At 46.3% G+C, this 27,292-nt stretch overlaps 1 protein-coding gene across 4 annotated transcripts; it reads left to right on the top strand.

Moving 5' to 3' along the window:
• The first annotated feature begins 327 nt into the window (after positions 1 to 327).
• Positions 328 to 25,693, top strand: arhgef12a (Rho guanine nucleotide exchange factor (GEF) 12a). Of its 4 annotated transcripts, none has more exons than XM_029843758.1 (41): positions 328 to 1,596; positions 8,587 to 8,607; positions 9,231 to 9,322; positions 11,304 to 11,366; positions 13,310 to 13,408; positions 14,722 to 14,771; positions 14,952 to 15,009; positions 15,102 to 15,271; positions 15,445 to 15,519; positions 16,197 to 16,313; positions 16,565 to 16,672; positions 16,949 to 17,083; positions 17,164 to 17,265; positions 17,362 to 17,472; positions 17,565 to 17,663; positions 17,748 to 17,790; positions 17,983 to 18,088; positions 18,229 to 18,366; positions 18,456 to 18,488; positions 18,649 to 18,763; positions 18,845 to 18,947; positions 19,055 to 19,258; positions 19,329 to 19,467; positions 19,555 to 19,587; positions 19,676 to 19,827; positions 19,903 to 20,049; positions 20,194 to 20,279; positions 20,812 to 20,937; positions 21,113 to 21,227; positions 22,019 to 22,119; positions 22,324 to 22,401; positions 22,545 to 22,620; positions 22,700 to 22,867; positions 22,942 to 23,029; positions 23,120 to 23,197; positions 23,279 to 23,373; positions 23,462 to 23,662; positions 23,734 to 23,970; positions 24,040 to 24,269; positions 24,355 to 24,430; positions 24,522 to 25,693. In XM_029843758.1, the coding sequence occupies exons 1-41, from the start codon at positions 1,565 to 1,567 to the stop codon at positions 24,530 to 24,532; spliced, it is 4,311 nt and encodes a 1,436-aa protein (XP_029699618.1). In that variant the 5' UTR covers positions 328 to 1,564; the 3' UTR covers positions 24,533 to 25,693. The 4 variants fall into 4 exon arrangements, with proteins under 4 accessions (XP_029699618.1, XP_029699619.1, XP_029699617.1 ...); XM_029843759.1 differs by having other exon boundaries at positions 11,301 to 11,366; positions 19,347 to 19,467; XM_029843757.1 differs by having other exon boundaries at positions 11,301 to 11,366.
• Positions 25,694 to 27,292: the final 1,599 nt, after the last annotated feature.

The following is a 27,292-nucleotide window of genomic DNA, read 5'->3' as shown; positions in this document are numbered from 1 at the left end:
TGGTAATAACGTTGGGCCATCAATTATTGCAGTGTTATAGAAATAAATATTAAAAATGTTTTGTTTTTTAAGGTGTAGAAAGCCATCGCTGATGACGTTTATATTAATCAATATATAGATGTTTATAATTGCACAGCTGGTGGCTAAAGCCATTAACGAAGAGCTAATGGCCACCAAATAATAGATAATATAAAAACACAGGGTAGTAAATTCAACATTTTAACACTTAACGATTAACAGATTTTTGTTCTGTTGTTGTTGTTTCCGGGATATTTGTGATTGTAGTTTTCCAACATTACACTGAAACAGGAGTTTTCCCGGCGGAAGTGGTGAGTGCACGCGCTAGCAGAGCGGTCGGCTAGCTGGCTAGGGCGTTGCTAGCGGCGGACAGTAGGACTCCGGGCATCTCTCCGCAAGTTCTATTCCTCGTTAAAACCCGACTCGCGTTTGGAAAAAAGCTTTGGATGTGTACGAAAAGTTGCGGGTGCGTTGGTGGGTTTCGGTCGTCGTTTCCAGGCGAGTGGCGATAACTTTCTTTAACCGCTCGCACAGCTAGCCTGCTTCCATCCACGGGAATTCTGCCGAGAAACGACCGAATTCTCGAAACATGGAGTCAAGGAACGCCGCGCTGTGCTAACAGACTTTCCTGGATTTTTCTTTCCCCCCCCCCCCACCCCTCCCTCCCCATCGAGGAGACCGTCGGGGGACACGGAGAGGCATCGCGACACACTTGGAATCGATGCGGGCTTGTGGATATTCCCCGGCTCATTGTTGCCAAGCAGAGTTTGCAAACGAAGCAAAGTTTCGTCTGTTTTGTTAGCAGGGAGGCTGCCGAGCTCCAACAGCCGACCCACCGTGAGAAAGAAGACTCACAATTCTTCAATTTCCCCGTGGCTTTTCAACCGGCTGCCTGGCCGTTTGACTCCCCGAACCGAGCTCCAGACGCCGGCGGAGCCTGAGCTGCAGTGATTTTGTTAGCGGCTTAAACGGCTCTTTTAAACTCGGCGTCGGGCGATTCTCATGGTCACTGGAGAGTCGTCCCCACACCGCAGACGGACATTTCTGGGAGCTGGGAATACCAAATGGGACTGGAGGAACTTCCAGCATCTTTAAAGCTCATCTAGGAGCCGAGCGGGGTGGTGGCGGACGGACGACGTCGCCGGGCCGGAGCCTCGGAACACGGATTGTTTACGCGGAAAACTGGGATGTGATTGAGGAAAAAGGAGTTGGTACATGCGCGACAACTTGTGCCAGCTGGCGAAGAGTATTTATTGTTGCCAAAATACTGCTGCAGGAGCAGGATATCATCTGACTGCAGCGCGAATACGACAGAGGCCCCGATTACTTTCCCATTTTTCCTTCCTGCCACGACGATCTGACAACTGCAGGACAACCATAGGTAGCAGAAAGTAGCATATTTATCCCCCCCCCCATCACCCTGTCTGGCATTGCTGCAGCCTGACTCTCTAAAACCCAGAGAAGGACGCATCATAAGACCCCCCTCTTCCTCTCTGGAAAATGTTAATCGGATATAATTTTCTGCAAAGCTAGAACCGGAAGCCCAATGAGTGACACACAGTCCAACTTCACTGACAGGTACAGTAGACGCACTCTCGATGCCCTGCATGCTTTCAGCCTTGTGTTCCGCATTAATAAGTGTGTCCTGCGATCTGATTAGCAAGAGAGGCAGCAGGTCTTGATGGACCCTCTGCTGATCTCAGCACGGGTAATGGGCTTCATGGGAGACGGCAGAGACGGGGGCCTGTGCCGCTGCTGGACTGCCTGAAGCCTCTCAACGTCACGTCTGCCACTAAACCTTTAAAGCGAACCCACACCTATTAAAACCATCCCTGGATTTAGGTAAAGCCTGTGCCCGCTGAAGCGATCGCCGTCCCTAAGACCCGGGGCTGTTGTCGGGCCTCCGGGAGGCAGATTTTACTGTTGCTTCTGTGTCCATGGGGGCCGGAAAAAAGGGATTTTTAATGTGGAATTGAGACGAGGCTGTTGCATCACATACCTGCGACGGGAGCAGGTCAGTGAGCATCAGACAAGGGGCTTTACAGCACAGGTGGAGGGTCTGAAACACCCCCCCCCCCCGGCTGGGGCAAACCCTGGAGGCTAAATCCCAGCCCCATTTCATACCGCCCCCCTCCCCCACTGTAATGATGGCAACAGTCGATGGCACCAACTGCTGTGGTGGTGCTATTTGTTTTTCTTTCTCCTTTCTAATCTCTCCACGCTCGGACCGACAAAAGTGGTGCCGATGCAGTCGACGATGTGCCATCATCGTAGACGGAACCGCGCGCTGAAACAGGACGAGTCCAAAACAACGACTCTCGAGGCCGGCGGCGTTGAGCCGGGATAGATTTGTAGCAAAAAGAAACTGTTATTTAACCATCAGTGCGAAGACACTACACACACTGATCCATAAACCTGTAAATAGCAGACGGACTGGAAAAACTGACCCGGCCTGCTATTTGTCAACGTTGCTGGAAGAATAAACAAAAATAGAAGCCCCCACTTTTCTTAATTTGACGTTGGAAGCATGAATCCGCAGCTGGGCTCGGGACTGATGCAGGCAGCGACCTTGTCCGTCACTTTTTTGGGTTCCCTGCAAACCCCGTCCTCTTTATTTTCTACCCATTTTCCATCCGCCGTGTTAATCGTGGGCTTAATTTGAGGTTTTGCCCGTTTACAGACTCGACTCAGGGGTTTTTTGATGGCTGTTACGTATCAATTAATGCCAGCAGACTTGGTCCTTCCTTGATGCTACGCAGATGTCCCCCCCCCCCCACCCCAAACCCACCCAGTCCACAGTTTCTGTGTCTCAGAGTTCGCGTCACAGCCTTTTTGTTTCTGCTCTGCTGGCTGCGAAGGGAGGGGGTGTTCGCATCCAGCATCAACTGGGGTTGAACCACGAGCAAATGGGTCAGTTTGGTGTGCTGTTACAAGCTCTTTGTCCCAGAGTTCTGCTGATCTCCACTTTTTTTTCCCACCCCCCCGGAGGCCCTCCCGGGAAGTGGTGCTAGTGACATCACTGGTGGTAAACAATAGCTTCCAGTGGGACAAACTGGCATTCCACTCCCATCAGGTACATCCACAGTTCAGAGGGAGGTGCTGGCATGTGTCTGCATCATCTTCCTTTCCTTTATTTTTAAAAAGCCACCCGACAGGTTGTTTGGGATCCGTCCCCCATGACGCGGTATTCCCGACAGCGCTGATGTGGGCCAAGCTTCGTCGGAACGGCGCATTTGAACGAGTATCCAGATGTGGTTCGAACCTCCGCTCTGAGGAGTTGGGGAGTCTCCGGTGCAGAGCAGGGTGGCGCCCAAGCGCAACAGACCGGATGCTTTCCGTATTCAGCCGTTTCAGCTGCTCTATTTTCACGTTTAAATCGAGAGCCGGACCGATTCATAGCGCCCGTGCTGCCGCATTGCTGCAGCATTAAGTCACCATTTGGTCATTAGCTGCTGATTGAGTAGCCAGATTCTTGGTTTGTTTGCTTGTTGAGTGTAAATGAGGACCGTAAGGAGGCTCCACTCACACTTGGTTGTTACTTTGGCGGACACATGCCAACTTTAGACATCCCCCGACCTGATTTATGCGCCGGCGGAGCTGCGCCGATAGCTGGACTTGGAAGATTTGGAGGTTTTGGTCAGTGATAAAAAGAGGTATTGCTTGGAATCACAGCAAATGTGAGCCATGATAAAGAATGTTTAGCTTTGGGCTCTTTGATGAGGGTCAAAGCCCGATCCTCTGGGAGGAAACACAAGTCGGGACGCGACAAACGCTGAAGTCTGGATTGGTCGGTGGGCTTTGGCTGCATGGGTCGGGGTCTGTCTGAGACTGATGCTTGCGGACAGCCACGGCGGCCGTCGCCTGTTATCCAACAGAGCTTCAGGGCTCAGGCATTACTTTCACCTCACCAAAGACACGAGAATAGAGAAAAGGGGGACGTGGCTAAAGCTGTCCCCACCAAATGTCACGTCTTCACTCGGACACAAAAGTGTTTTGTGGCCATAAACCAGGCTAATGACTTCAAGCTAACCATATGATAGCTTAACAATAGCTGAAGCTAGATGTCATGTTGTATCAACTCATCATCTGTGGAGACACTGTGAAATACGTGAGCCCAGACAGATGTGTGGACCCGTCTGATCTGAGTCTAGAGGTCCTCTCCAGTGCATTCACTGCTGGGATGTGAAAGGGGCTTTTGTGTCCTGGGACTGTCTGCGCTGTGGAGATAGACTACTAACACTTAACGCAACACTGGCCTTTTTCACACCGCAGCATTTTAGTTTCTCTACCAGAACACGTTCACGGAGCACCTTTACAAAAAAAAAACAGAAACTCTAACAGATAATGAGATAATTAGGCAACAAATTAGTGTAAATCCAGGTTGATCGCCTCCACAACAACCCCAAAACCACCGTGGACGCCACCGCGCGTCAAACAACCGCTTTTTCCTTCCCATGGCTGCAGGACAGCAGACAGCTTAGCGTGAAGAAATGTCTCTCCCTTGGACCTCATGTCAGGAATCCTGATGAGGTTTATTGGGGCAGAAAGGGCACAGTTTTCCCCCCGAGGCTGTAGTTTGAACTCCAGAACTATTGCTCTTGCCTCGCAACACACCATACCTCTCTGGGTTGCTATTTTTGTCTCACACACCCGCTGCTGGCTTTCTTTAAAATCACACACAAGAGGACGTGGCTATACCACTAGGGTCACATGTCATAGGAATCTCTCTCTCTCTTTCTCTCTCTCTATTTTGTCTTCCTTTTGAGAGAGTGTAAGACGGTGACATGCTAACTGTGTGTTTCTGTGAACCCACATTGTGTGACTCAGGTCATTTCAGATTAGATAAGTGTGTATGCAGGCTGCAGACATGAATCAGGCTGTTGTTGAAAATGTATCATTACGGCGCAGAGATGGAATCATGACTGGTTTTTAAGACTGGCTGAATGGCGTTGAGAGCAGTTATTACTGGTTTTTGGTTTCAGGTTGCAATCCCAGATAAGGGTTGTTATTTCTGTTATAGTTTGACCAGCAAACATTGTAAAAACGCCGATTACAAAGGGTCAATTCTCGTCCATATATTTGGTTTATTGGAAAAAGCAAATGAAAGTGTTCCCTAAAATGTATTTGTGGGTGTCTGGCTGTGATTAAGTGATGAAGAGCCAGTTAAGTGGCTCTAGATTGTGTTTGCTGAGTGCGTCTAAGCCTTAAAGTGAACACACCCGAGTCGCCTCTCTCTCGTTCTCCGCAGCCCACAGGCGACTCCCTAAACTGTCCATTCCTCTCCCAGTTTAACGACACCTGCGCCCTGACCCGCGTCGCTCTTTTTCAGGGAACAGACAGCCCATAATCTCCGCAAGTCACGGTACAATTTACAGCAACAACTTTGTCGTCACTGTTGAATGTGTTTAGGTTTCCATCCCCCCCAGTTCTAAAGGGAACAGAGAATAACCTAAAGTGCGTCCCTGTACTTTGTTTGACACGGTCTAGTTTCTTATTGTTCCCTGTTTCCTTTTGCTTTAGTTGAGGGAGATTCCTCAGCAGAGTTAGCTGGCAGCAGCGCTCTCTCGGGAGCGTTCGTCACTGTCCTTTTTGCTGCGTTTTTCTCTCTCCCGGGCTGGTTGCGGTCCCAGGCCCCGCTCGCTGCCACTGTTGCTGCAGTTTGGCCCAGCACTCGCACAGTTTTCCATCAAAACACCAAACCTCAATGGAGCATTCAAGCCCAGGCCCGCTCCGCTGCCGCCCCTCCCTCTCAGCCCACCCCGCTCCCCGTGAAAGTAATGGTTCTCTCCAGGAAGAGATCCTCGCTCAGGCTATTCCAGCCAGAGCTGAACAATTAAACAAGTGGATGTAAAATGGATTTACCGCTACATTAGCTTTGCTAATTGTATCATTCACGTTATCAGAAAAAGTGATGCAGCAGCGACGGCGCTTATAGGCGGCTTATTGATCCGGCTAATTGACTGAAAAATTGTGTCACAAAGAGTTGCTTTAACATTTGATGGCTTCAGCAGGACCAGCTCTACCGTTTATGCTACATATCACCTCTAAAATGGCTGAAACCATTTGTCAGTCGTTGCTCAAAATGACAAATTGCTGCTTCTCGCCCGATAATTTGGTTATAAAATTGGATTAGCATTAGCCTTAAATGCACGGTGGCTTCTCAAGGCTTGAATGTTGCCCATAGGTGTTGAACATACAACTCGGCGCGTTATTCTGGAACTTTTGATTGACAAATGCTCACCTGCCCCATCCGACGCCACACACGAGGGCCTGAGCTGGATTCAAACCCTTCTTCCTGCGAGGCGACGCTGCTAACTAGCCTGCACCCGTGATAAATAATAACGTTATATACATCGCATAAACAAATAAATAATAAATACGGTCTGTGTAAATTTGATCCCAGCAGCTCAATGTGCTTGTAACATATGGGGTAGCTCCTGAGGAGCTGGCAGATGGTGTCCAGGGGGACCTCCTCCCGGATCCTGAATGTTGTATCACTGAGCCCCTCGACAGTCGACTTATTACGTTGCAGCAGATTCAACAACACATATTTTCTCGTAGCTGCGCGGTTGAATTGAGGCCAGGGGCGTATGTTGAGCCTCTTCACCAGCGTCATATCTGGCTGTGGCACCGTGGACAATCACCGTAATGGTCGCGAGGGGACCGTTGACAACACGGGGATCACTGCAGAGCTCCACTCACGGCTCTGCTGCAGGCAGCATAATGGCCACCAGATTGTAGTTGGGCTCTTCCGGGCCTGTCACGTGAGGGTGCAGAATCTGCTAATTCTGGTCTCCTTTGGCAAATGCCTCAGAGCTTGGCTGTCAAAACAACCCTCCCAGAGGAGCTTCTGTCCTTATGCTACCATCATGGAGTGGATTTCTGAGGACTCTCAGGCGTCCTGAGATGTGCACTAATGGCGTGTCGGACGTCAGTTGTAGAAGAGCTCGCCAGTATCACAGCTAAACTTGCATGATTTACATCGAACAGCTCGTTTTGGGCCAAATATTCACCATTCTTTATAAAATTGTTGTAATACTGGTGTACGTGGCTGAGCTCTGTCACCTGGAGATGCTTGAATCAGTCGTTTGTGTCTGTAGTGAACCGCTACGTCCTCCAGCACCACTGGTTTGGTGGTGGGTCACTATTGTGTTGAGGGAAATATCCTTGAGGGGCTTCTCCCTCCAGAGCTAGAGGTACTGGGTTTGTTCGGGGGCAGGACAGTGTCCAGCCACTTCCTGGATAATGACTCCATCGATGCCGTGAACTGTCCCTCCCTGCTACCCCGAGCCCAGTCCAACCAGGACCTGGAATCTTTCGTTCATCGACATCTAGGATGAAGGGTCGAAGCGTTCGTTTTTAGCCGCGTATCTTCAGAGTTGCAGACAGGCCGATGTGTCATTCAGCCTCCCGCAGGTCTCGTTTTCACTTGTTCCTCTATGATAAACCAACACAGGCCCACTCAGTTCTGGCTTCTCTGAGCCTGTGCACAACATGTGTACACATGTCCCGGTTCAGCGTCTGTGTGTGTTTATGTGCTGACTTTTCCATCCCTCCGACACAGAGGTTTTTAGGGAGTGTGCTACTTAAACCTTAGCTTTTTTTTTTTTTCCTGCTGTAAGCTCTGGAACTTATTACAGTTTAAAGCGCTTGTATAAACGGGCCTTTCAGCTTTTCCTCCGTGACTGTGAATGGGACACACTGTCGCCAGCACAGTCAGAGTTAATGTGGGCTAGTTAGCCGTGAGAGGTCCCCATTATGGATGACTGGTGTTCGCAGGTACCATCAGCCACCGCTCCTAAGCGTCTACGTTTTCTAACAAAGCAAATAGATCGGTTCGTTTATATTAGTGATTTGATTAGCAGATGGAAATGATGTCAAGTAGCATGAATTTAGGGTACTGACGGCTACCGAGATGCTGCCATTTTACCTCAACGCGCCTGTCAACTCGTCTGTTTGGTTTTTGTTTATCGCGCGGAGTCCCGGGTTACAAAGAAGGGGAGCGCTGCGTGCTTGTGGTCAGAATGCGGTTTATTCAACCTCTGGCCCAGCTGCACGGGAAAAATGAAAGGTTACAATTTCCCCTACCTCATGGTTATCATGACATCACTGAGGTGCCCTCGAGCAAGATTCTTTAACCGCGCGTTACCTCCACACTTGCTGACTGTTGCTAAGAGCGGATACGATCGCAGCAGCATTCCTCTGGAGGGAAAGCTGCTCCATCACACAGAAATAACGAAAGGCCACTTAATAAAAATAGATTTAAGGTTATTGATAGGTTATAAATGACAATAAAGTCGTTTTAGATGGAAATGTTGTGGATCCGACTCTGATGTTGCAGTCAGGCCGTGATGTCTGTCCAGATCTGAGAGGCAGAGGACATTTGACCTGGAAACGGCTTTAATCTGCGGCTGTAGAGCCGCGACGGTTGATCGGGATTATCATGTTTACCACTATATGGCTCCCAGCTGTGTTCACATAAGCTCGACTTCCTCCTTTTTATTCACAGCAAAAGGTCATTTCAAATTTCCAAAGCGAAACTGATCCTTTTTTCCTTTTCTTTTGCAGGTTTCCCAAGAAAGCTAACAGGTAAGACTCTCTTGACATTTTTTTTTTCTTTTTCTTTTTAGTATATTTCATTAAAGAGAGTTAAGCGTGCTAAAGTAATCCACACAGCAGTTGTTGGCACACACAGACTTTCAATGGAGGGAAACGGGCCAGGTTTACTGCTGTGCTCCACAGTCAGGACTTCAGAGTCTGAACCAAATATACAGCCACCCCCCCCTCGTGTGCACATATGCACAGAATGAGGGACAAAGGGGTCCCTTTTCTGAGGACGGCCCATCACAGACTTTCACTGTGAGCAGAACAGTGGCCTTTCACTGTTGGGGCCGGTATAGGCAGAGGCAGCCATACATACTCTCCTGAGGTTCATACAGGAGCCGAGACTTGGAGCACCTCCTCTAGGACCATCTGAGCAATCTCGCTGCTGACTAGACCCCCCCTCCATTATCCAATTTCCCAATCGGTTGCATTCCGCTGATTTAATTTCTTCCATCTTCACAGTCTCCTCATATAGTGATGCAACAGAAAAAAGTAAGCCACCAAAAGGCTCAGATTATAGTTTTAAGCATTGTATATTCTCGGCGGTGCCTCATGTTCAGAACCTTGTTCCAGCAGTATGTGTGACATATCTGTTTGTCTTCCTCCAGAACCAGCAGCATTCTCAGTAAAGACCACCCCCCAGACAAGAAACCTAAAAGTGACAAATCCTCACTTAGCTCCAATGAGTTTGACCCTACAGGTAATTGTCAAAAGGGCCATATTTGTTAACTTCTTGTTTATTCCTCTTTCACCCTCTTTTACCCCTGGTTTAATGTTGGTGTGAGTTGGTTTGCCAAAGCATTTCACAAATGACATTGCTCACCTCAGTTGACCCATGGACAGGATGCTAATATCCTGCTGCTTGCTAAAACACTGTTTCTGGCTGTGCTGTTGTATAAAGTACCATTGCTCCGTGTCCATACCTGTTGCTTCATGCAGCTTTCTCGATGCCAGTTTTACTTTTGTCAACCTCGACGTTGGTGTAAAAGTGTGTTGGAACAGGTAATTCATGTCTTCATCTCAACTCTACCTTTTAGCCATTATTAGCACAATAACTGAGCAGAGCTGGTTTTCTCTAAACTACGCAGCTCTGCAGTGTCAGGGGTTGGGAGGAGCCCCATTCTTCCTGTTAGGAGTCACCCGCAGATTGTTTTCATGCTATTTTAAGCCAAAAAAGTTATGCAATGTGACTTTAATACCAGTTGTAAAGGGGCCTTTCTGTTCTACGTTCTGACCTATCTCTGACTGCATTGCTTTATTTGAGTGCCTCCTATATTTCCTAGTTGTCTCCTCATACACACACACACACTCATGAGACCACCCTCTCATATACAAAGTTGTGCTGCTGATGGTTTACTGGCTGCACATGCCATGATGGGATGTTGATCCATGCAGTCTGTAGCATGTGTGCATTCAGTGTTTTGAGTTAGGCTGTTACTGTTTAACAGGAGCTGTTTAAATATATCTGCATAACAAAGCTGTGTTCAGTGAGCAGACATGAATAATGTGATGATGCCCTGTAATGTTTATTCCAGACCGGGACAGTATGATTTAAAGTATAAGTGAAGCCTTTGTGTTCAAAACAAAAGTGCAAATTCTCCACACGCTGGCTTATCTCGCAATGACGCAGCATCAAATACATAACTGTGCGCGGTTACACAAGAAATGCACGTGATTGTGTGTCTCTGACGTCGTCTTTATTCCTCATCCTGTTTTATGTTTGAATTTGTGTCATTAATTTCTGCATGCTGCCTGTTTCTTCATAGCAAGCTCCAGTTTGCATGCTTAGTTTTTCTTCTCAGTCTTGTGCTACCGGGTCTTCAGTTAATTGGGATGGTCAGGAGTTAGTCAGATGCTCTTACAGAATATTCTCCAGGCTATTATTGGTTTTAGAATATCCTCTCTGCATGTAAAGATCGCTCCCAGGCCATCAGACACAGACGCTTCACCTAACCGTCCAAACTAAAGCCCTGGAAGTCGACACCGCGGCTGTTACTTCACATTTCCACCAGGTGCACTCTCAGCCGTGGCAGCTGGAGCTAACGCCGAGCCTTTCCACAGAGAGCATGTGGAAAGTGTTTGACAGAAACCTCAAACTGGTGAATCATGTCTGAGCATGAAAAGTCAGTCAAATGGGAGCAAAAGGCACCATCATCCAGAATTTAATACTCCACTTCTCATTTTCTCTGGATAGCAGCTCAGAACTGTGGCCTGCCCCCAAATCTGGTAGAAATGATGCCACCAGGTTTACATTTATTAAATAATTACTCAGCTTCTTTGCTCTCTTTGAAAATCGCTTCTTTAACCTATCTGGCGTCGATGTGATATGCAGAGGAAAACTTAAATTTAGTTGTTATTGCATCCATAACTGCTTATTTCCCATGACATCATCTGAGACAATGTAAGTGTGTTAATGCCTCCACTCACAGTTTCTGCTTAGAGGCCTTTGTTTTCTGTCCTGGAACATTATAAAATCTTGAAAAGAATGTGCGATATTATGTCGCGTCATGTAAACTCCTGGCCATTGTTTTTATTAAACCTACTGAGTTGTTCATTTAATTTTTCTTCCTCCATGAATGCTTCTCTCATAATATTTTCCTTCCTGATTTGTGTTTCCTTTCCTTGGTTCTCCTTTCGTGCGTATGTGTGCTGTCTGCGTGGTGGGGGCTGTGGGGCAGAAGCTCTGTCGGTGCAGAAGAGTGGCAGCAGCAGTGTGCTAGCAGAAGGAAAGCCTGAGTCCTGTGGTAAGACACTTCTGCTCGTATGGCTGGTGTGACAGCTGCGTTAATACATCCTGCCGGTCAGGGCGTGAACGAGTCACTAGATGTTTGTTGGTATCACTCATATGCTGCTCTACTGTGAGCCTCAGACATGTTTAATTCATTTTAAATCTGAACGCATAAGAATAAGTGAATATTGTGACACGTGTTCGTATTTGATAAGGACCCTTTTCTTGATTTTACCTAATTCTTTTGACACTTTCTCGCAGCATCACCTGCTTCTCTGATGTCACATTTAACTGAGGAATGATCAAAATTCTATTCAAAGTGGATGATCCATAAACTGGCATAAAGCAGCTGCCAATAATGGCAGTTTCTGTATCGTCTAGTCTCTGTCTAGGACAGAGTTTATCAAGATAATCTCCTGCTGACATATTTAACAAAGCACAGATGTGCTCTTTGTTTTTGAGTCGTCACCTCAGTCAGATCTGGTCTTGCACCAGATTAGAACTTGTGCAATAAAACAGAGCAGCATTTAGAAGTCTAAAGCTTTAACAAACAAACAAACAAACAATAATAAATGTGTGTGCAGTGCTGTAATGACTGAGTGTAGGTTTGTTGTTAGAGAACATTCTCCCAAAGGGTGTTGATTAGTAATGGGCTAAACCTTTGAATTATACATTAGCTTAAAAGGATTAACCTGATCATTGATCATGTCAGCACTCCTGCTCCTTGAGATCTCTTAAACACTGTTGAGCGCAGAAGACAAACATCTAGTGGTTGTGTGTTAACCCCAACGACCTCTTCTCCTGTGGTAGTCCCTTTACACATTCACTGTAACCCTTCACAATTGATCAGAATATCAGCTGGGGGAGAGCAAATGTCCGCTCCTGTCTTCTCTCCAGCAGAGCCTCGTGTCTGCACGCAGCAGGAGAGCCTTTATGGCACGTGTACAGACGTGTAGGTTGTTTAAGACGAGGTAAAATCCCTCACCGTTATTGAGAAAAGCACCGCGTTGTCAACATGAATGGAGCCTGGAAAAGAGTCCAAGGGACTACCAGGTCGAGCAAGTCAAGACCCTCCTGGTGCGTGCTGCATGTGTGAACAGACCGGAGGTCCTCAGGAGTGCATACTTCACTCCCATGCCATTTCTCCGCTTCCCTTCCCCCTGTTCCTTCAGCTTTTAACACCCCCTCCCTCAGGGTTTTGCCTCCTATTACCTTTTTCAATATATGAGCTACGTCTCATTTTCCCTCCACTCTTGCAGCCACAACCCTCCGCTGACCTTATTGATTAACGCGTCTCTGACTCATGTGGAATATTTTAGTCACTTAATACTTGCATATCTATAAACTAGCTTTTAGTAGTGTCAAGTTGAATGCTGTCTTTCATGAGAAATACACAGATTTTCTTCTTTATGGTAAAGTAGGAAGTGTCTTCGCCCCATTTTTTGGTAATAAATGGATGAGTCGGTATTAATGATTCACCAGATAAAATCTAATCTCCTTTGCAACAGTAATGAACCACAGCATAAAAACTCAAAAGGTTACATTCTTCAATTCAGACCACCCACCGTCACTAAAGGTCTTAGACAGTTTATTTTAAACGCCAACTGGGGCAGAAGAATCCCGGAAACGCTTCTTGATAACATAAAACGTTTTCTTTTAATACTATTTTCAAAATATGTCATTTCTTTATTTACAGTATGCTGGGATTATTGGAGATTACCACATTATACTGGCACCAGTGTCCCAGACTAGTGACCTGTGTTATCTGTTGTTAAGGCATTTGGAACCCCCCCACCAACCAAATATATTAGGCTGCAATCACTTTCCTAAATAATGCAGTAAATAAGCAAATGATGGAGAAACAGTATCAGTTTACAGACCTCTTTTTTGACCAGTTTAGTCCAACGAGCCATTTTGAAGGCATTCTCTCCTGTTAACTCTTCTCTTTCTCATTTGCAGGTCTGGTCCCGCGATGCGTAATAATCCAGAAAGATGAAAATGGCTTTGGGCTCACTGTCAGCGGTGACAACCCAGTGTTTGTGCAGCTTGTCAAAGAAGGTAAAGGCAGGTCCACGCAGGGATGACGTCCGTGGAATCAGACGCTTTCGTGTATATCATTAATGAAAACAGACACGAAAGAAAATCTACCATCTAACATCTTAAAACATTCAGCTCCTCTTACTTTACGACACACTAGTGTTGCTGCCTCAAGCTACAAAGGAATGATAATAAATCTTTTATTACCACTTGCACATTGTGAACAGCAGCATTTTGATCAGAGCTGTATTCCTTCATTAGCTTGCGTGTGGGAGGGTGTGTGCTCACTGTGCACTACTTCAACTCCCTGCAGGCAGCAGCGGTTTGTATGTGTGTACTGTTCTGAGCTCTTCTCTCACTCCCACCAGGCATTGTGGGTATGCCAAAAGTTGGCTCGCCTTTCTGGTGAGGAGCAAGTCTTTCAGATGCTCGTTGATGCTGACTTTAAATAACTCACAGACACGACAACGAACATATGTCAACGGATCACATTTGTAAAAGCGTCTCAGGGACAGACTTGTTTACAAAGTCTGACTGACTGAAAGGTTGGTTTGGAAATGTGATTAATAACACCTTTACGCTACCTGTGACAAAACTAAGCCATAAAAGACTCAACAATTGGACCGAGTGTATGAGTTATAGTCATGAAGCTGAAAACATTCTATGGTTTACACGGTAGGAGAGAAAGAAGAACGTTTCAGAGATTTTTCTTGCACCGTCATCGGAGCACGACGCCTCTCCATTTGGGCTTTTGTGACCAACTCAACAAAGAGCAACCTACTTAGTATCATCTGCATAATTTATACAGCCAATTTTGTTACATTTTATGACCCAAGAGGAAAACAAAACATTTGCATCATCGTCAGCTTTTGTGTTGGGGATTAGGTGAGGATTGAATGCTCTCTAAGCTTATGTTTCACAGTAAAATATATACCTCTACACCACTTAATCGCATACAAATGTGTACTTAAAATGGTTTTACCAATGCAAACCCAAAAATCCAAAATGCACATCGTAAATAACACATTAGTCAAACTGTGTTTAGCTGACAAGCTTCTGACTATAGACTCAGCTGTGCTTCTCATAATAACCTGTCCTGTGCCACAATCCCTTTGTTTGGGGAGTAGCCGTGAAACAGGTCCTACTACAGATATAACAAGTTATTGGCTCTGAAACATCATCTAAATGCTTGTTCTTGCACCGGGTGCAGCCTATATTTTAACTGTGGTTTTTTTCTTCCGTCTATTTCTTTATCAGTGTCACAGCTCAGTTTTCAGGTCCCGTCTGCATCTGTTTTGTTGCTTTAATGCTCTTTTCACCTGTGTGTTTGCCAGATGGGGCTGCTATGCGGGCAGGTGTTCAGACAGGAGATAGGATTATCAAGGTATTGCGTTTATTTGCTTCTATGGTCTATTTAAACCTCCTGTCCCAAGGTCAGCATACTGGCTAGAGGCTGCCATCTGGTGGTCAGTTTCTACTCTGTGTGAGGAGCTGTGGCTTTAAAGCTCAGCCTAGAAAACTAGGTTTGATTACCTTCTTCACACTTGCCCGTGTGGTCTTACAGGTTAACGGGACCCTTGTTACACACTCTAATCACATCGAGGTGGTGAAGCTCATCAAATGTAAGTTCTTTTGCCTGTTCTCCTTTAAAATACATCGTTGGATATTTAACCCAAAATCAAATCTCACACTTTATTTCTTTTTTCCATGCTAGCTGGCTCCTATGTGGCCCTCACAGTTTTGGGCCGTCCTCCAGGGCTTACCCAGATACCTCTATCTGAAGCAGAGTCAGAAATGTTGGGTGTTAGCATTTCTTCTCCAAGCTCTCCAGCAACAGAACGCCCATACAGTCCTCAGGATCGCTTCTCTGCCCAGCCATCATGGGTACTACACACATCTCAGCGTCTTGTTCCCTACATCTATAGCATTGTTCAATGTATTTTCTTTCTCATTGGTAATAATGTTTCACTCATGTTTTACTCTTCATGTGTGTATATGCGTCTTGAGAATTGGATCTTTTCCTCCTTTATCTTTTTCCTCTTTGTGTTTAATCATAGGATGAGAACAACAGTGTCTGCAACCAGAAGGTTGACTACTCGGCAAAAATGCTCTCCAGAGAGCAGGACCTGCAGGTTCGTAGAGCTTTAGTCAGTCACTTTATTGTGTGCTTTGACTGGCTTTGAGTCACCTCCAGAAATCTCTTTTTACCTGTGTCCTTTTGGAATTTGCTTTCTTGCGCAACTGCTGTTTCTCTTCATGAGACCATTTGCTAAGAACAGGCTGGATGATCTTTCACTGATCAACTGAGTCTGGACCCATTCATTGGCAAGAGCAGATGGCCAATAAGTTTTAAACACACAGCTTGTGTTATCTCCACTTGTTGACATTCAGATGTGCTCAGAATGCAGTCCCTTTTGAGGTGTTCCTACCCTGAGGTTATCTAATCACTATTTATTGACCAACACACAAACAAATCTAAAAACTAGAGGTAATGGTGCTTTGTTCATCCTGTGACCCAGACATTGGATTAGTGACCTTTTGCTCTCTATCATAACAGCGAAATCTGTGGAAAACAGCTCTCTAAAATTGGCCAATATAGCGTTTTTGCCTCCCCATTACTCATCTGATTGCTCTTTCAGTAATGTCTGGGTTGTTATTTTCTGTGTGCCGTGTTTGTTTTATATGTTTGCGCTTGTTGGTGCACCAGTGTTTAGGAAGCAATTTGGAATTACAGAAGTGTATTTTGTTGTCAGAAATGGCCCAAATGTACAAGCTTTGATCTTTTTGTGCACGTCTTCCTATTGTCTAGGCCATGAAGGAGGAGTACAGCAGGAAACTCTCCCCAAAACTACTGAAAGACACCCAAGAAGCTAAGAAACACATTCCTCAACAGGGTCACCCTTGCAGGACCACTGGTGCAACGCAGGTAGCTGCCTCAGACTCTCTGCCTCCTCAGACCTGCAGACAGAACTAAAAACTTTCCAGCTACATCGACTACAGTGATCTGTAATTGTTTACAGAACTTTGTGCGGTGTGCAACACAACTTTAGGCTTTCCCAGTGGAAAACCACTCTTTTTTTGTCTGTGTGACAGCCTCTTTATGTAAATCATCTGTGTTTTCTTTTTTTTTGGAAACTTGGCCACCTTGAGGATGTTTTTGTTCATGTGAATCTACAGGAACCTTTTCATGGTATTGATGCAGACGATGGTAGCATGTTTGAGACGGACTTCTCTCCCACCTTTAAAGGAGACAACAACACGGATTCGTCCTGGACCAGCACTCCAGTGAGTCTATTAACTCCAATAAAATAAACAATTTTGACACTTAATCTCCAAACAGCTTTCCTTCTATGTTTCTGTTTAATTTTGCCTGGTGAAGATGGCAAAATAGTATGAATTCACTGCAAATGGACTGTTTGCTCACAGTAACCCAATAAAGTTTAAAGTATTAACAGACTGTTAATAAGTTGACTGACAGGAGATACTATTGGTTGTGAGTAGTCAAACTACGCGTTTTCGGCTTATGCGCTTTTCCAATCTGAGCATTCGTCTCATTTTCAGACATCACGTGGATTCGGATGCGGATCTCCAGAGAACCACCATTTAAAAGAGTCATCCTTCCCCAGCCCAAAGAGCACGCCCAGAAGCAGCCTCAACTCCTGCCACTCGCCAGACGCAGAGGACGTTACTGACCTGGTAGCTGCAGTCGCTTCTCTTCAAGTGTAGCAACATAAAGAGCATTTAATAGCGGCTCATTGTCTATATTTTCCTCCCAGGATTCTCTTTCCCCAACCACAGTCAGCAGTCCCTCCGTCTCCCGCGTCATCTCCCAAATCATTGGAGCTGAAGATGATTATTTTGATTCAGACCAGGAGCAGGTAGTTGTAACAGCTAATTAGACAAATTCTCAGGGGATACAGATGTCTAACAGGGAGATTAGGGATCTTTACAACATTGTACTGGTTGTGTTTCAGTCAAACGGCCAGTGTAACAGCTTTAACAGCATCGAGCAGCTCAAGTCTCGGCCTGCCCACCTCGCAGCCTTCCTCCACCACGTCATCTCCCAGTTCGACCCTGCTCCTGTGGTAAGAGCTCTGCTTGTTCTGAATTCCCAGACTTTCTTTTTTTTTTTAAATGCGGACAGTTTGCTGATTTTTTTTTTTAAATCTATTTGCAGCTATGCTACCTCTATGCTGATTTCTACAAGCAGACCAACTCCAAAGAGACCAGACGGGTGTTCATGGACCTCCACAATTTTTTCATTGACCGGGGAGCAGTAAGTTCACTGTTTATTCTTATTCATAAATAATCATAAGGGTAAAGCGTGACAAATGTGGCTTTTTAACATCTGTTGATGCAGAATTTGAAAGTTCCTGTTCCCGACTCCATCTCTGCTGATCTTGGTGAGTAGATCTATATTTTCCTTACTCCAAATGTGTACGTTGCTTTGTAGAACCCTCTAAATTATGATGACAAGAAAATCCTTTTAGAAACGGGCACAACATAGGTATAAAATAGGCAGCCATGATGTTCCATCACAGCTAGCCGTGCTTTGAAGCGTACACGACTTTGATTGTTTCTGTTATTATTTGTAGACCGGCGACGGACAGAACTGATCCCAGAGGAAATAAACAGACAGCTTGTTCAAATGCTGCAGGACTCTCTGCTCCCTGACATCCAGAAGAACCTCGAGGATTTCAGGTAAATGTGTCTATGCAGAGTTATTAGCTGCTGGGGGCGTGGTGGGTTAGACCTGGCTTATTAATCTGCTTTGTGTCGTTCAACCATTTCCTCAGTGACATTGACAGTTTTCAATCGCCGGGCTGTATTTGTACATGTAGGCAGAAGCGCAGTATGGGCCTGACAGTGGCAGAGGTGGAGCTGTCCAGACTGGACCAAGAGCGAATCAGAGACCGCGTCACCTTGGAGCGAGAACGCTCATATGCTGAAAACATTATTGGCAAGATAGAGGACATCCTGTAAGTACTGCTGAAACACACGCACACTTAAATACATAAATATTGTCCAGTTATTCAGGTCATTGAGACTGAGGTTTTTTTGTGTGTAGGTTAACTACACAGACAACAGAGGAAGAGAAATGGTAAGTAAACTGTTTGACTTTTGTCTTTGTAATTTTACAATGTATGAATAGTTCATAAACAGCTACTTTTTTTTATTTTTTACCGTTGTTGACTCTTTACATGTTAAAAACAAGATCTTTTAAAACTGAGAATAATTGATGCCCTTTTCCCCCCACGTAGCACTACAATGCAGTATGTCATCTATACATACATGAAGCACCTTGGTGTGAGGGTCAAGGAACCTCGCAGTCTGGAGTCCAAACGGGTCCGGATCAACTTTCTGCCCAAGATAAAGGTACGCATCAGTAGCAACTGCATCTTCACCCTTCCTTCCTGTCATATCTCCCTCACAATATTCTGCTTTACATTATTATAGAAAAGCATAAAGACAGAAAAGGAAGGAGAAGAGAAGAAGAAACCCAGATTTCCCAGTATTCTCGGACCTCAGCGTCGACCGAGCCGTATTGAAGCTGCACCAGGTGAGTGAGAACTTCTAAAATAACAGAATAAATTTCAAAATCAACCTTTTATAAGCCCTTTGTATCCTTTTATAAGATTTTGACAACGCTGTCATCTCCATTCTTAGTGAGCAAGGCTTTGGACGGCCGTCCACGGCCTCAGAAACAGCTGTCTCAGCCCACGCTTGGCGCCAGCGAGCACACGGAGGCTGGTCGTCTCAGAGGCAGCCAATCAAGCGAAGGGCCCGAGCTGATTCACTCAACGTCTGTCAACACTTCATCCCCCAGCAGCACAGCCGTGAGCTCGGACAGCAGCCGAGACGCCGATGCGAGTAAGCATCTCTTCAGATAAATAACCAGAGGAAGGGAGAAATGAGTTATTAAGTTTGGCTCGTTTTTAAGGTGGTACTCTGACCTCAGGCCCCTCCAGGATGAGTGATGGCCTTCAGGCTGACCCACTGGAAGGGTTGCCATACCCTCCCACACACTTTGACCTTTACAGCTTGGACCAACTGCAAGAGGAGGACAGAGAAAGCGACAGGTACATTCACATCACATTTGATGGTTGATGTACGTCTACAGAGGAGATTAGCTATTTCAAACAATTTCTCCCGTCTTAATTTTCTAGAGCTCATGAGGGAACACCAAAAATTATTAGAAGGTGAGAAGAATCAGACATTGTGATATTTCTATTTGCAAATTTTAGATATTTATTGCTACATTTTTAAATTAAAACAATTTTATCTCAGATTTGAGGGAATAGTTGGCGCTGATATCCAGAGCGAGGACGACCAAGGGACCGACTCCGAGCATGACCCCCCATACTGGCAGCAGTTGGTTGGGCGGGAGGTCCTCGCAGGTCTGATGCCTCAGGAAATCAAGAGACAAGAAGTCATTAATGGTAAGAACATACTCCAAATATATCTGCTTGGGTTTGAACTGGGTTGCTCCTAAAGTTGCTCTGCTGTGCCCTCAGAACTGCTTTACACCGAGCGAGCGCACGTCCGAATGCTGAGAGTTTTGGACCACCTTTTCTACCAGAGACTCTCCAAAGACGCCATCCTACCTCCTGCTGACATTAAGAACATCTTTACTAATCTGGAAGAGATTTTACAACTGCACGGTACAAACGCATGCATAACATCATCCCTCAGCCTTTCAGATATTGCGTATAATGCTTCACAACCAAAGCAGCCTTATTGATTGGTGATTAAAAACAAAGTTATCTCTACTCAATCACATTCCATCACTTTCCTTTGAATTTCAGTTTCAATACTGGAGCAAATGGCAGCCGTTCGGAAGAGAAACGAGTCTTCAGTAATTGATCAGATAGGAGATGACTTGCTCTCCTGGGTGAGTACAATTGCCAGACTGAAACTGCATTTTCCTCTTCCAGACGTTTTCTCGTATTGAGTAAATTCCATTTTGAATGATGATGTGGAATGGAAAAAATATCGAGTGGCAAGAAAAGAAATAGTTGGCCTGAAATGGCTTTGTAGTGTAAAAAGCATCGATGTTCCTTCCGTCTCCATGATGATAGCAGCCAGTACAGCATTTCTTCATCGTTAGTGATGTCAGACAACATCCTAGATCTTCTTGAGGTCTCTGCACGTTGATCTCTGTAATCCGTTATCAGCTGGCATCTTTGTCTTAAACTTTTCTGTGGGGCTAAGTAGGGTAAACAGTCCCCCGAGGGTCCTGGCATCAATCTAATTTAGACTTAAGCCGTGTCTTCTACAAGTTAAGCCAGGCCCCCTCCTGGGACTCGCCATGCATTGTAATGGTTAAATTCAAGGCATTTCCATAGCAACTACCCTTGACCTAGATTAAGTGGGCGACTGATGGCCGTCTCTGCTCTGCCCTGTCTTCGGCTGGGTGCTTATAGTTCAGCAGGGGAGAGGAGGAGAAGATCAAGCGGGCAGCAGGCACCTTCTGCAGTAACCAGCCTTTCTCTTTGGAGATCATCAAGACGAAGCAGAAAAAGGACTCCCGCTTCGCATCATTCATCCAGGTACTGGGAGTTTGTTATTTAGAATAAAAGAAGGAAGGCTCAAAATGTTACACTGACAAATGAAATATCCCATGCCTAGCTGTAGGGCGTAATTCGGGGCATTCATTCACCTCCGTGATCACATTTACCATCACTTACCAGTAGTCACACTCGGTTTTATTTCATTGCTTTTCAGGAGGCCGAGAGTAACCGACTGTGTCGCCGACTTCAGCTTAAAGACATCATCCCCATAGAGATGCAGCGGCTCACCAAGTACCCTCTGCTGCTGGACAACATTGCAAAATATACAGGTACCGAGGAGCTGCACATCTGGATGAGAGATCGACCAAGCACTCTGTAGGGGGGAGGATGACAGTTCTCTACCTTCGGTGCTGTCAGAAATGTGTCGGCTTCATATGGACTCATTAAGGCTGTTGTCTGTCATACCATCAGAGGGAAGGATGGCATCTCTTTGTAACAGTGACCTTTCTCAAACATTACACTCCTCACTAGTGAAAGCTCCAAGACTCTCCTGACTTGATGTCTGGTATTTGATGTGCAGTCTACATGCTCCGGCCTCAGCCCGCGACCTTTATTAATAGTTTAGCTTATTGACCTTTAATGATCTTCAGTTAAATGTGATACTCTGCGGTAACTCCCATTATCCAGGGAAAGTACCTAGTTTGGCATTTATCATGTGAATTTATCATAATACAACAGATCATTTGTGAAAATCAACTCTTGATTTAGTGGAAGGAAGAAAATAAATCTTGAGCAGAGTCTTAAAATGCCACAGTTGTTGAATTACAGACACAAATGGAGAGATGAGCAGTTTAATGGCTCTGAAGCAGCAGCGCACCCTCCAGGAAATGACTCGGCCATTACTGGGTCTATCATTTTTGCCTTGACTGGGGTCCCACACAGGGAAGGAGCTAACAATAAAGTATACCAGCTGTCAGAGCATCGCTATGCTCCCCCTGCTTTATCATAATTTCTGAGGGCGACGGTGTGTTAATGGACATGGGAAATATCAATTTCACGGCCAAACTCCTGCAGGAATAACGAGGCTTTATTCCGTGTTTGATGTCCCAATATCTTACAGACAACACGGCTGAGAAGGACAAAGTGAAGCAGGCAGCAGATTGCTGTAGAAAGATTCTCAATCACGTCAACCAGGCTGTGAAGGAATCGGAGGACAAGCAGGTGTGACTTTTTTTCTTTTTAATCTCCTTTCTGCTTTATGCAGTCCCTGAGTCTTTCCTCTTCCTTTATCCTGTCTCTTCTGATTTCTCCTCTCCTTTTCTATCCCTGGTCTGCCACAGTTTATTTCTCACTGCCTGTTTTGCAGCCTAAGCCACAGCCTCATTTTCAGGAGCATGTATTTATCCTCTCTCCCGTGTCTCCTAGCGGTTAGAGGACTATCAGAGAAGATTGGATCTCTCGTCTCTAAAACAGACGGACAACCCAATGATCCTGGAGTTAAAGGTGAGTTGTCTACGCAAACCTTTTATCTCCAGTCGAAGTTTAATTCCTTTCACTTGTACAAATAGTGTTGCACCAGAAACTGTTAAATTGGCTCCACGGCCCAGCAGCAAGTGCTTACAGGTGTTGAATGTTTCTCCAACCAGAACTTGGATCTAACAAAGAGAACAATGGTGCATGAAGGACCGCTGTCCTGGAAAATGAACAAAGACAAGACTATTGGTTTGTGATCAGCATCGTTGACGTCTCATCGCGAAACCTTTGACACATGAATTGAAAGTAAGCAACCGTCTCCCATCAGAACTTTACACGCTGCTCCTGGAGGACATCCTGGTCCTGTTACAGAAACAGGATGAGCGCCTCATCCTTAAATGTCACAGCAAAAACCTGGCGGGCACCGCGGACACCAAACACACCTTCAGCCCCATCATCAAGCTCAACACCGTACTGGTGCGCTCCGTGGCCACAGGTCAGTGCCGCCTCTCGGCTTGTCTCTCTTTGTTACACGTGTGGCTAACCTGGATCGTCGCTCTCTCACGCCAGACAACAAGTCCTTCTTTGTCCTTTCCATGTCGGAAAACGGAGCCCAGATCTATGAGCTGATGGCGCCCACCGTCTCGGATCAGATGACGTAAGCCCGTAACCCTTCAGAAGGAATGACGCTCCAATAGCCGCCGTTGTCAAACGTCCTTACGAAATAAATCTTCTGTCCCCACACCAGGTGGCAGCGTCTCATCACCCAGAGAGCAGATGCCATTAAAGTCAAACCTCATAGCGTCATCCCATTACCTCAGACCGAGTATGTGGCTTTAAACTTCATTTTTAATTGTTAAATGTGGAGAACAGGGGCCTTTTATAACCAAATGATTCCGCTTGTCAGGGGGGAGAGAGACGGTGTCGAGATCATTACAGCAGGTGTTTCCAGGATGATTAGAGACCCGGACCGCACGTCTACTGGCAGCACACAGTCTACAGGTAACAGCAGAGGCTCCCTTCCTTTTGCTCTTCCATTTGATTGAAATATTCCATTTCACTTATGTCCTTTAATTTCATGCTATCCAAGATAAAGAGAGCAGCCCAGCCCCCAGAAGTGCCATCCAGAGTGCCCTCCCTGGTTGTCCTACCTTTGTGGAGGTGAAGGCGGAGGTAGAAGAGGAGGGAGCATTTGTGGACCTGGAGCTTCCTTTCCAAGTGGCTGAAGACGGCAAAGAGCGCGACGTGTACGGCGGATTCCCCTCGAGAGCAGACGAAGCGCTGAAAACATGTAAGTGGAGGAAACAGGACGGATGAGCTGAACACGCAGGCGTTACAATATGTGTTAAACCTTTCCATCAGTGGCGGCTCTGAGACAGGTGTTAGTGACCCAGCTGATGTCCCAGGAGGCCACGCAGCAGAACAAACGCTCCACGGGGCCCCGTCTCCTCAGGACCACCTCTCTGCGGACCCCAGTGGACAGCTGCGCACGCGTGATGGTCCACAATGGCTCAGAGAAGAGCAGCCCCAAGCTAGAGGAAGCGGCTCAGGACCTGGGCTCCAGAGACAAAGGCTTCTTTGACAGCCCTGAGGACTATGGTTAGTTGAGAGGCAATGTTTCAAAGATTTGATCTGTCGGGCGCTAAATGACTGTCCCGATTCCCTCAGCGGGATATTTGATGCTGGAGGGCTACGGCGGTGCCGGGGAGAGCAGCACAGACGACGACATCCTGGCGGCGGCAGCAGGGAAGCGTCTGCGCTCCTCGCGAGGCTGCACCGTCGACTCGTGCAGCAATTCGAGATTTTCCTCCATGTCGCAGGCGGGCAGCCTCTCGTCTTTCAGCAAGCAGGTTTTGTCTCACCTCCGAAGCCTTCAGGCCAACCTCAGCTATCTGAAGGCAAGGAACAAGGACATCGGTGCACCCATAAATATAATTCACACTGTGGTCGTTGCCATCTCACAGTGAGCTGTTTCTCCTGCAGGAGGTGGAGGTTAAGTACAACAATCTAATAAGCCAAAGGCCAGAGGGGTCGACAGCCGAAACGGACGGAAGCAAAGGTAACGCTGCATCAACCTGCGGATTACAAAACCCGCCCTTTGTCCTTTTCCTCATCCATCAACTCTTGTCCCCCCCCCCCCCCCCCCCCAGATAAAAGATAGTGCAACTCTGGCCCGGTCTTTGGCCCCGAAGAGGAAGTACCGAAGCGTCGTCTGCCCTCTCTCTCCTCGTGTCCTGGACTTTTTGGACGCCCTATAAGCTTGTCGTCTCACTGCTGAGACCCTTCTTGGATTCCACCGCCGTCACCCACGATTGCCACGGAGGGCGGAGAGGCGCAAGCGTGAGCGGAAATGTTTGGGGGCGGGGTGGGTGGGGGGGAGCTCGATTGTTGGTGCCACATCCCTCTCCCTCAGCACAAGGCATTCAGGGAAACGAGACTGCCCCCAAACCTCACCCCTCTATAATCGAACCCATTTTTCCCAGAACTCCCTGTAAGAAAGAGAACTTATGCCAAAATGTACAAAGATGTGTGTTTAGAATATATATATATGCAACACGAAACGAGAAAAGGAAAATTTTAAGATAATGTATTAAGATTTTTTTTTTTATCCCAAGATGTATTTATTTTCTCTCTCTTCATTTTTTTTTAAGTGTCTCCCACATTGCTTGCATGCGTTTGGCCTTGGTGTTACTGGTTTTTGGCTGCTTTTCCCGCCTCCGACATTCAGGGTTGGTGTGAGTGTTGAGTGCACGCTAGCATACGAGCATGCTCGCTAAACATACCCTGACAAAAGGGCCGGAATGTATTTACAGGTGAATAGAGGCCAGAGTTGCACTGGTGACAGATAGATCTGATGGTGTTAATCACATTTAAAGTCTAATTTCAGAGACATTCTAGGGATGAGGTCAACTAGAATGAAGAGTCTGCAAAGGCTCTGATCTGGTCCTGTTACATTTCTGTGCTGCCTCCCTCCTTCCTCCCCTCCTTGCGCGTGTGACTCTCCTTTATAGGTGTCATCTCTCTCTCTCCTTCCTCTTTCCGTGCCCCCCCCCCCAACGCTTCGTATGTCGCGCGTCCTCATCTAACCGACGGCTAACGCGACTCTACGAGGAGCCCTCGTGCTCTCTGTATCAGCTTATGACAGAAGTGCCGCTTCTCTCCGTTACTGTAGGCGACCCCACCCCCCACCACCCTCTAACCGCCTGATATTCTAATAATGTCATGAAGTTCAACATATACTGTCACAATCATCGACTTGGAAGTTTATGCTTATGTTTAATAAATAAATTGTGCCATGACACATTGGAAAAGATGAGCCTCACCCGTCTCCTCGTCTCTTTCTCTAAGTCCCCCTCTCTCCCCCGCTGTCGTTTTGAGTCCAATAAAAACGCAGCAGAATGATCACATTGTCACGCCACCGCGCCGAGCGGCCAGTAAAACATTTACCCGCACCGCCAGGTACTTATTAAGTGACGGCTGAGTAATGGAGAAATGATTGAGGAGCAATTTCTCACTCAAAGCATGATGAGAAAGATCAAGGACACCTGAGCATTAGTCAGGATGGATTGGCAAAGTGTCTTAAAAAAAGTAGCTTATCCTTGAATTCATGTTTTAAAAAAAGCCCTCCTGTGATATCAATCTCTGAACTAAATAACCAAGTCATCAGGTTATGACTGTAGGTGTCCCACCTCATTTGTTCTCTTGGTTAAATGATGGTTTATATAGATTTATTGTAATCTGCTCCAAGAATATACTTCATTTCAATTTAACACTTGGGACTAGATTCAAGTTGACCGTTGACTTTAGCAGGGCGAAGCGCTTAAAATGTTTCCATCAAGGACGATGAGGGTGGTGATAAATAATACCAGTAGGTGGCAAACTTCCGCCATCAAACATTCAGCTGGACCCGCCCTCAGAACTGCAATGACATCAGTGTTTTAAAGAACCCAGAAGGATGCTTATTGATTTTTCCAGATGAACTCACTTTAGTAATCTGATAAATATTTAATCTGGGGTGGCAAATTAGCATGAGCAGCTACCCGAGCCCCTTCAGGTGATGCTAAAACGCATCTTTTAGGGCTCCTGACCGGCTTTACCACCACCCAAACGGCACCAAAGTCTTTACCCCGAGTGGGAGGCGGAACACGGTCATGTGGCAGAGAGACGAGAAGCTGGACTCTGTCTGAATGGTAAAGAATGGAACATAATGGAAAGGAAATGAAGGGGATGGAGGGATAAAGATGAGAGAGAGGGGAGGACGGTAATTGATTGTCTGGTTTCTTCAACATGCGCCTGTCACCAGGCTAATTGGAGAGGCAAAGACAAAGAGGAGAAAGGTGTCAGTCACATCAGAGCTGTTCCACAAGGGCAGTTCACGTCAGGCTCTGGGAAGACCAGCCTTCCTCCTCCTCCTCCTCCTCCTCCTCCCTACCAGAATGGGGAGAAGAACAGTTTTATGCAGCACGGGGAATAACTGCACGTGGAGTCACAACGTTTGGCTACTTTTAGAAACTGTTTCGCCCCCCCCGACAAGATATCGGAGGCTGAAAATCGGGGATTTGATGTTTCACCTGATGCACAAGAAGGTTCACATGGATCATTTTGGATGTTTTCACGGGGCTTAATCTGGAGATAAGGACGCTTGACTAAATAGTTCACCTGTGACAGGAAAAAAAGGAGGATTCCCGGGAGACTGAAGCCGCTGCCGCTGCCGCTGCTGCAGACTATCAACACGATCAGCGAGGTTGCACAGGGTCAAACTCAAACTATTTGCTGCTCGTCACCGGCAATTACAGCTCCAACTTTGCAGGAAAATAAGTGGCAGACAAAAGTGGAAGCTTTTGTTTTTCTGGACGACGGCTGAGGAATGTGGAACTGTCACTCTGATGCTTTCTTTCTTTGCCAGACAAAATCCACATTT

Source organism: Takifugu rubripes, chromosome 11 (genome assembly GCF_901000725.2).
Source record: "Takifugu rubripes chromosome 11, fTakRub1.2, whole genome shotgun sequence".
In the NCBI taxonomy this organism is placed as follows: domain Eukaryota; kingdom Metazoa; phylum Chordata; class Actinopteri; order Tetraodontiformes; family Tetraodontidae; genus Takifugu; species Takifugu rubripes.
This window is presented reverse-complemented; position numbering and strand designations above follow the sequence as displayed.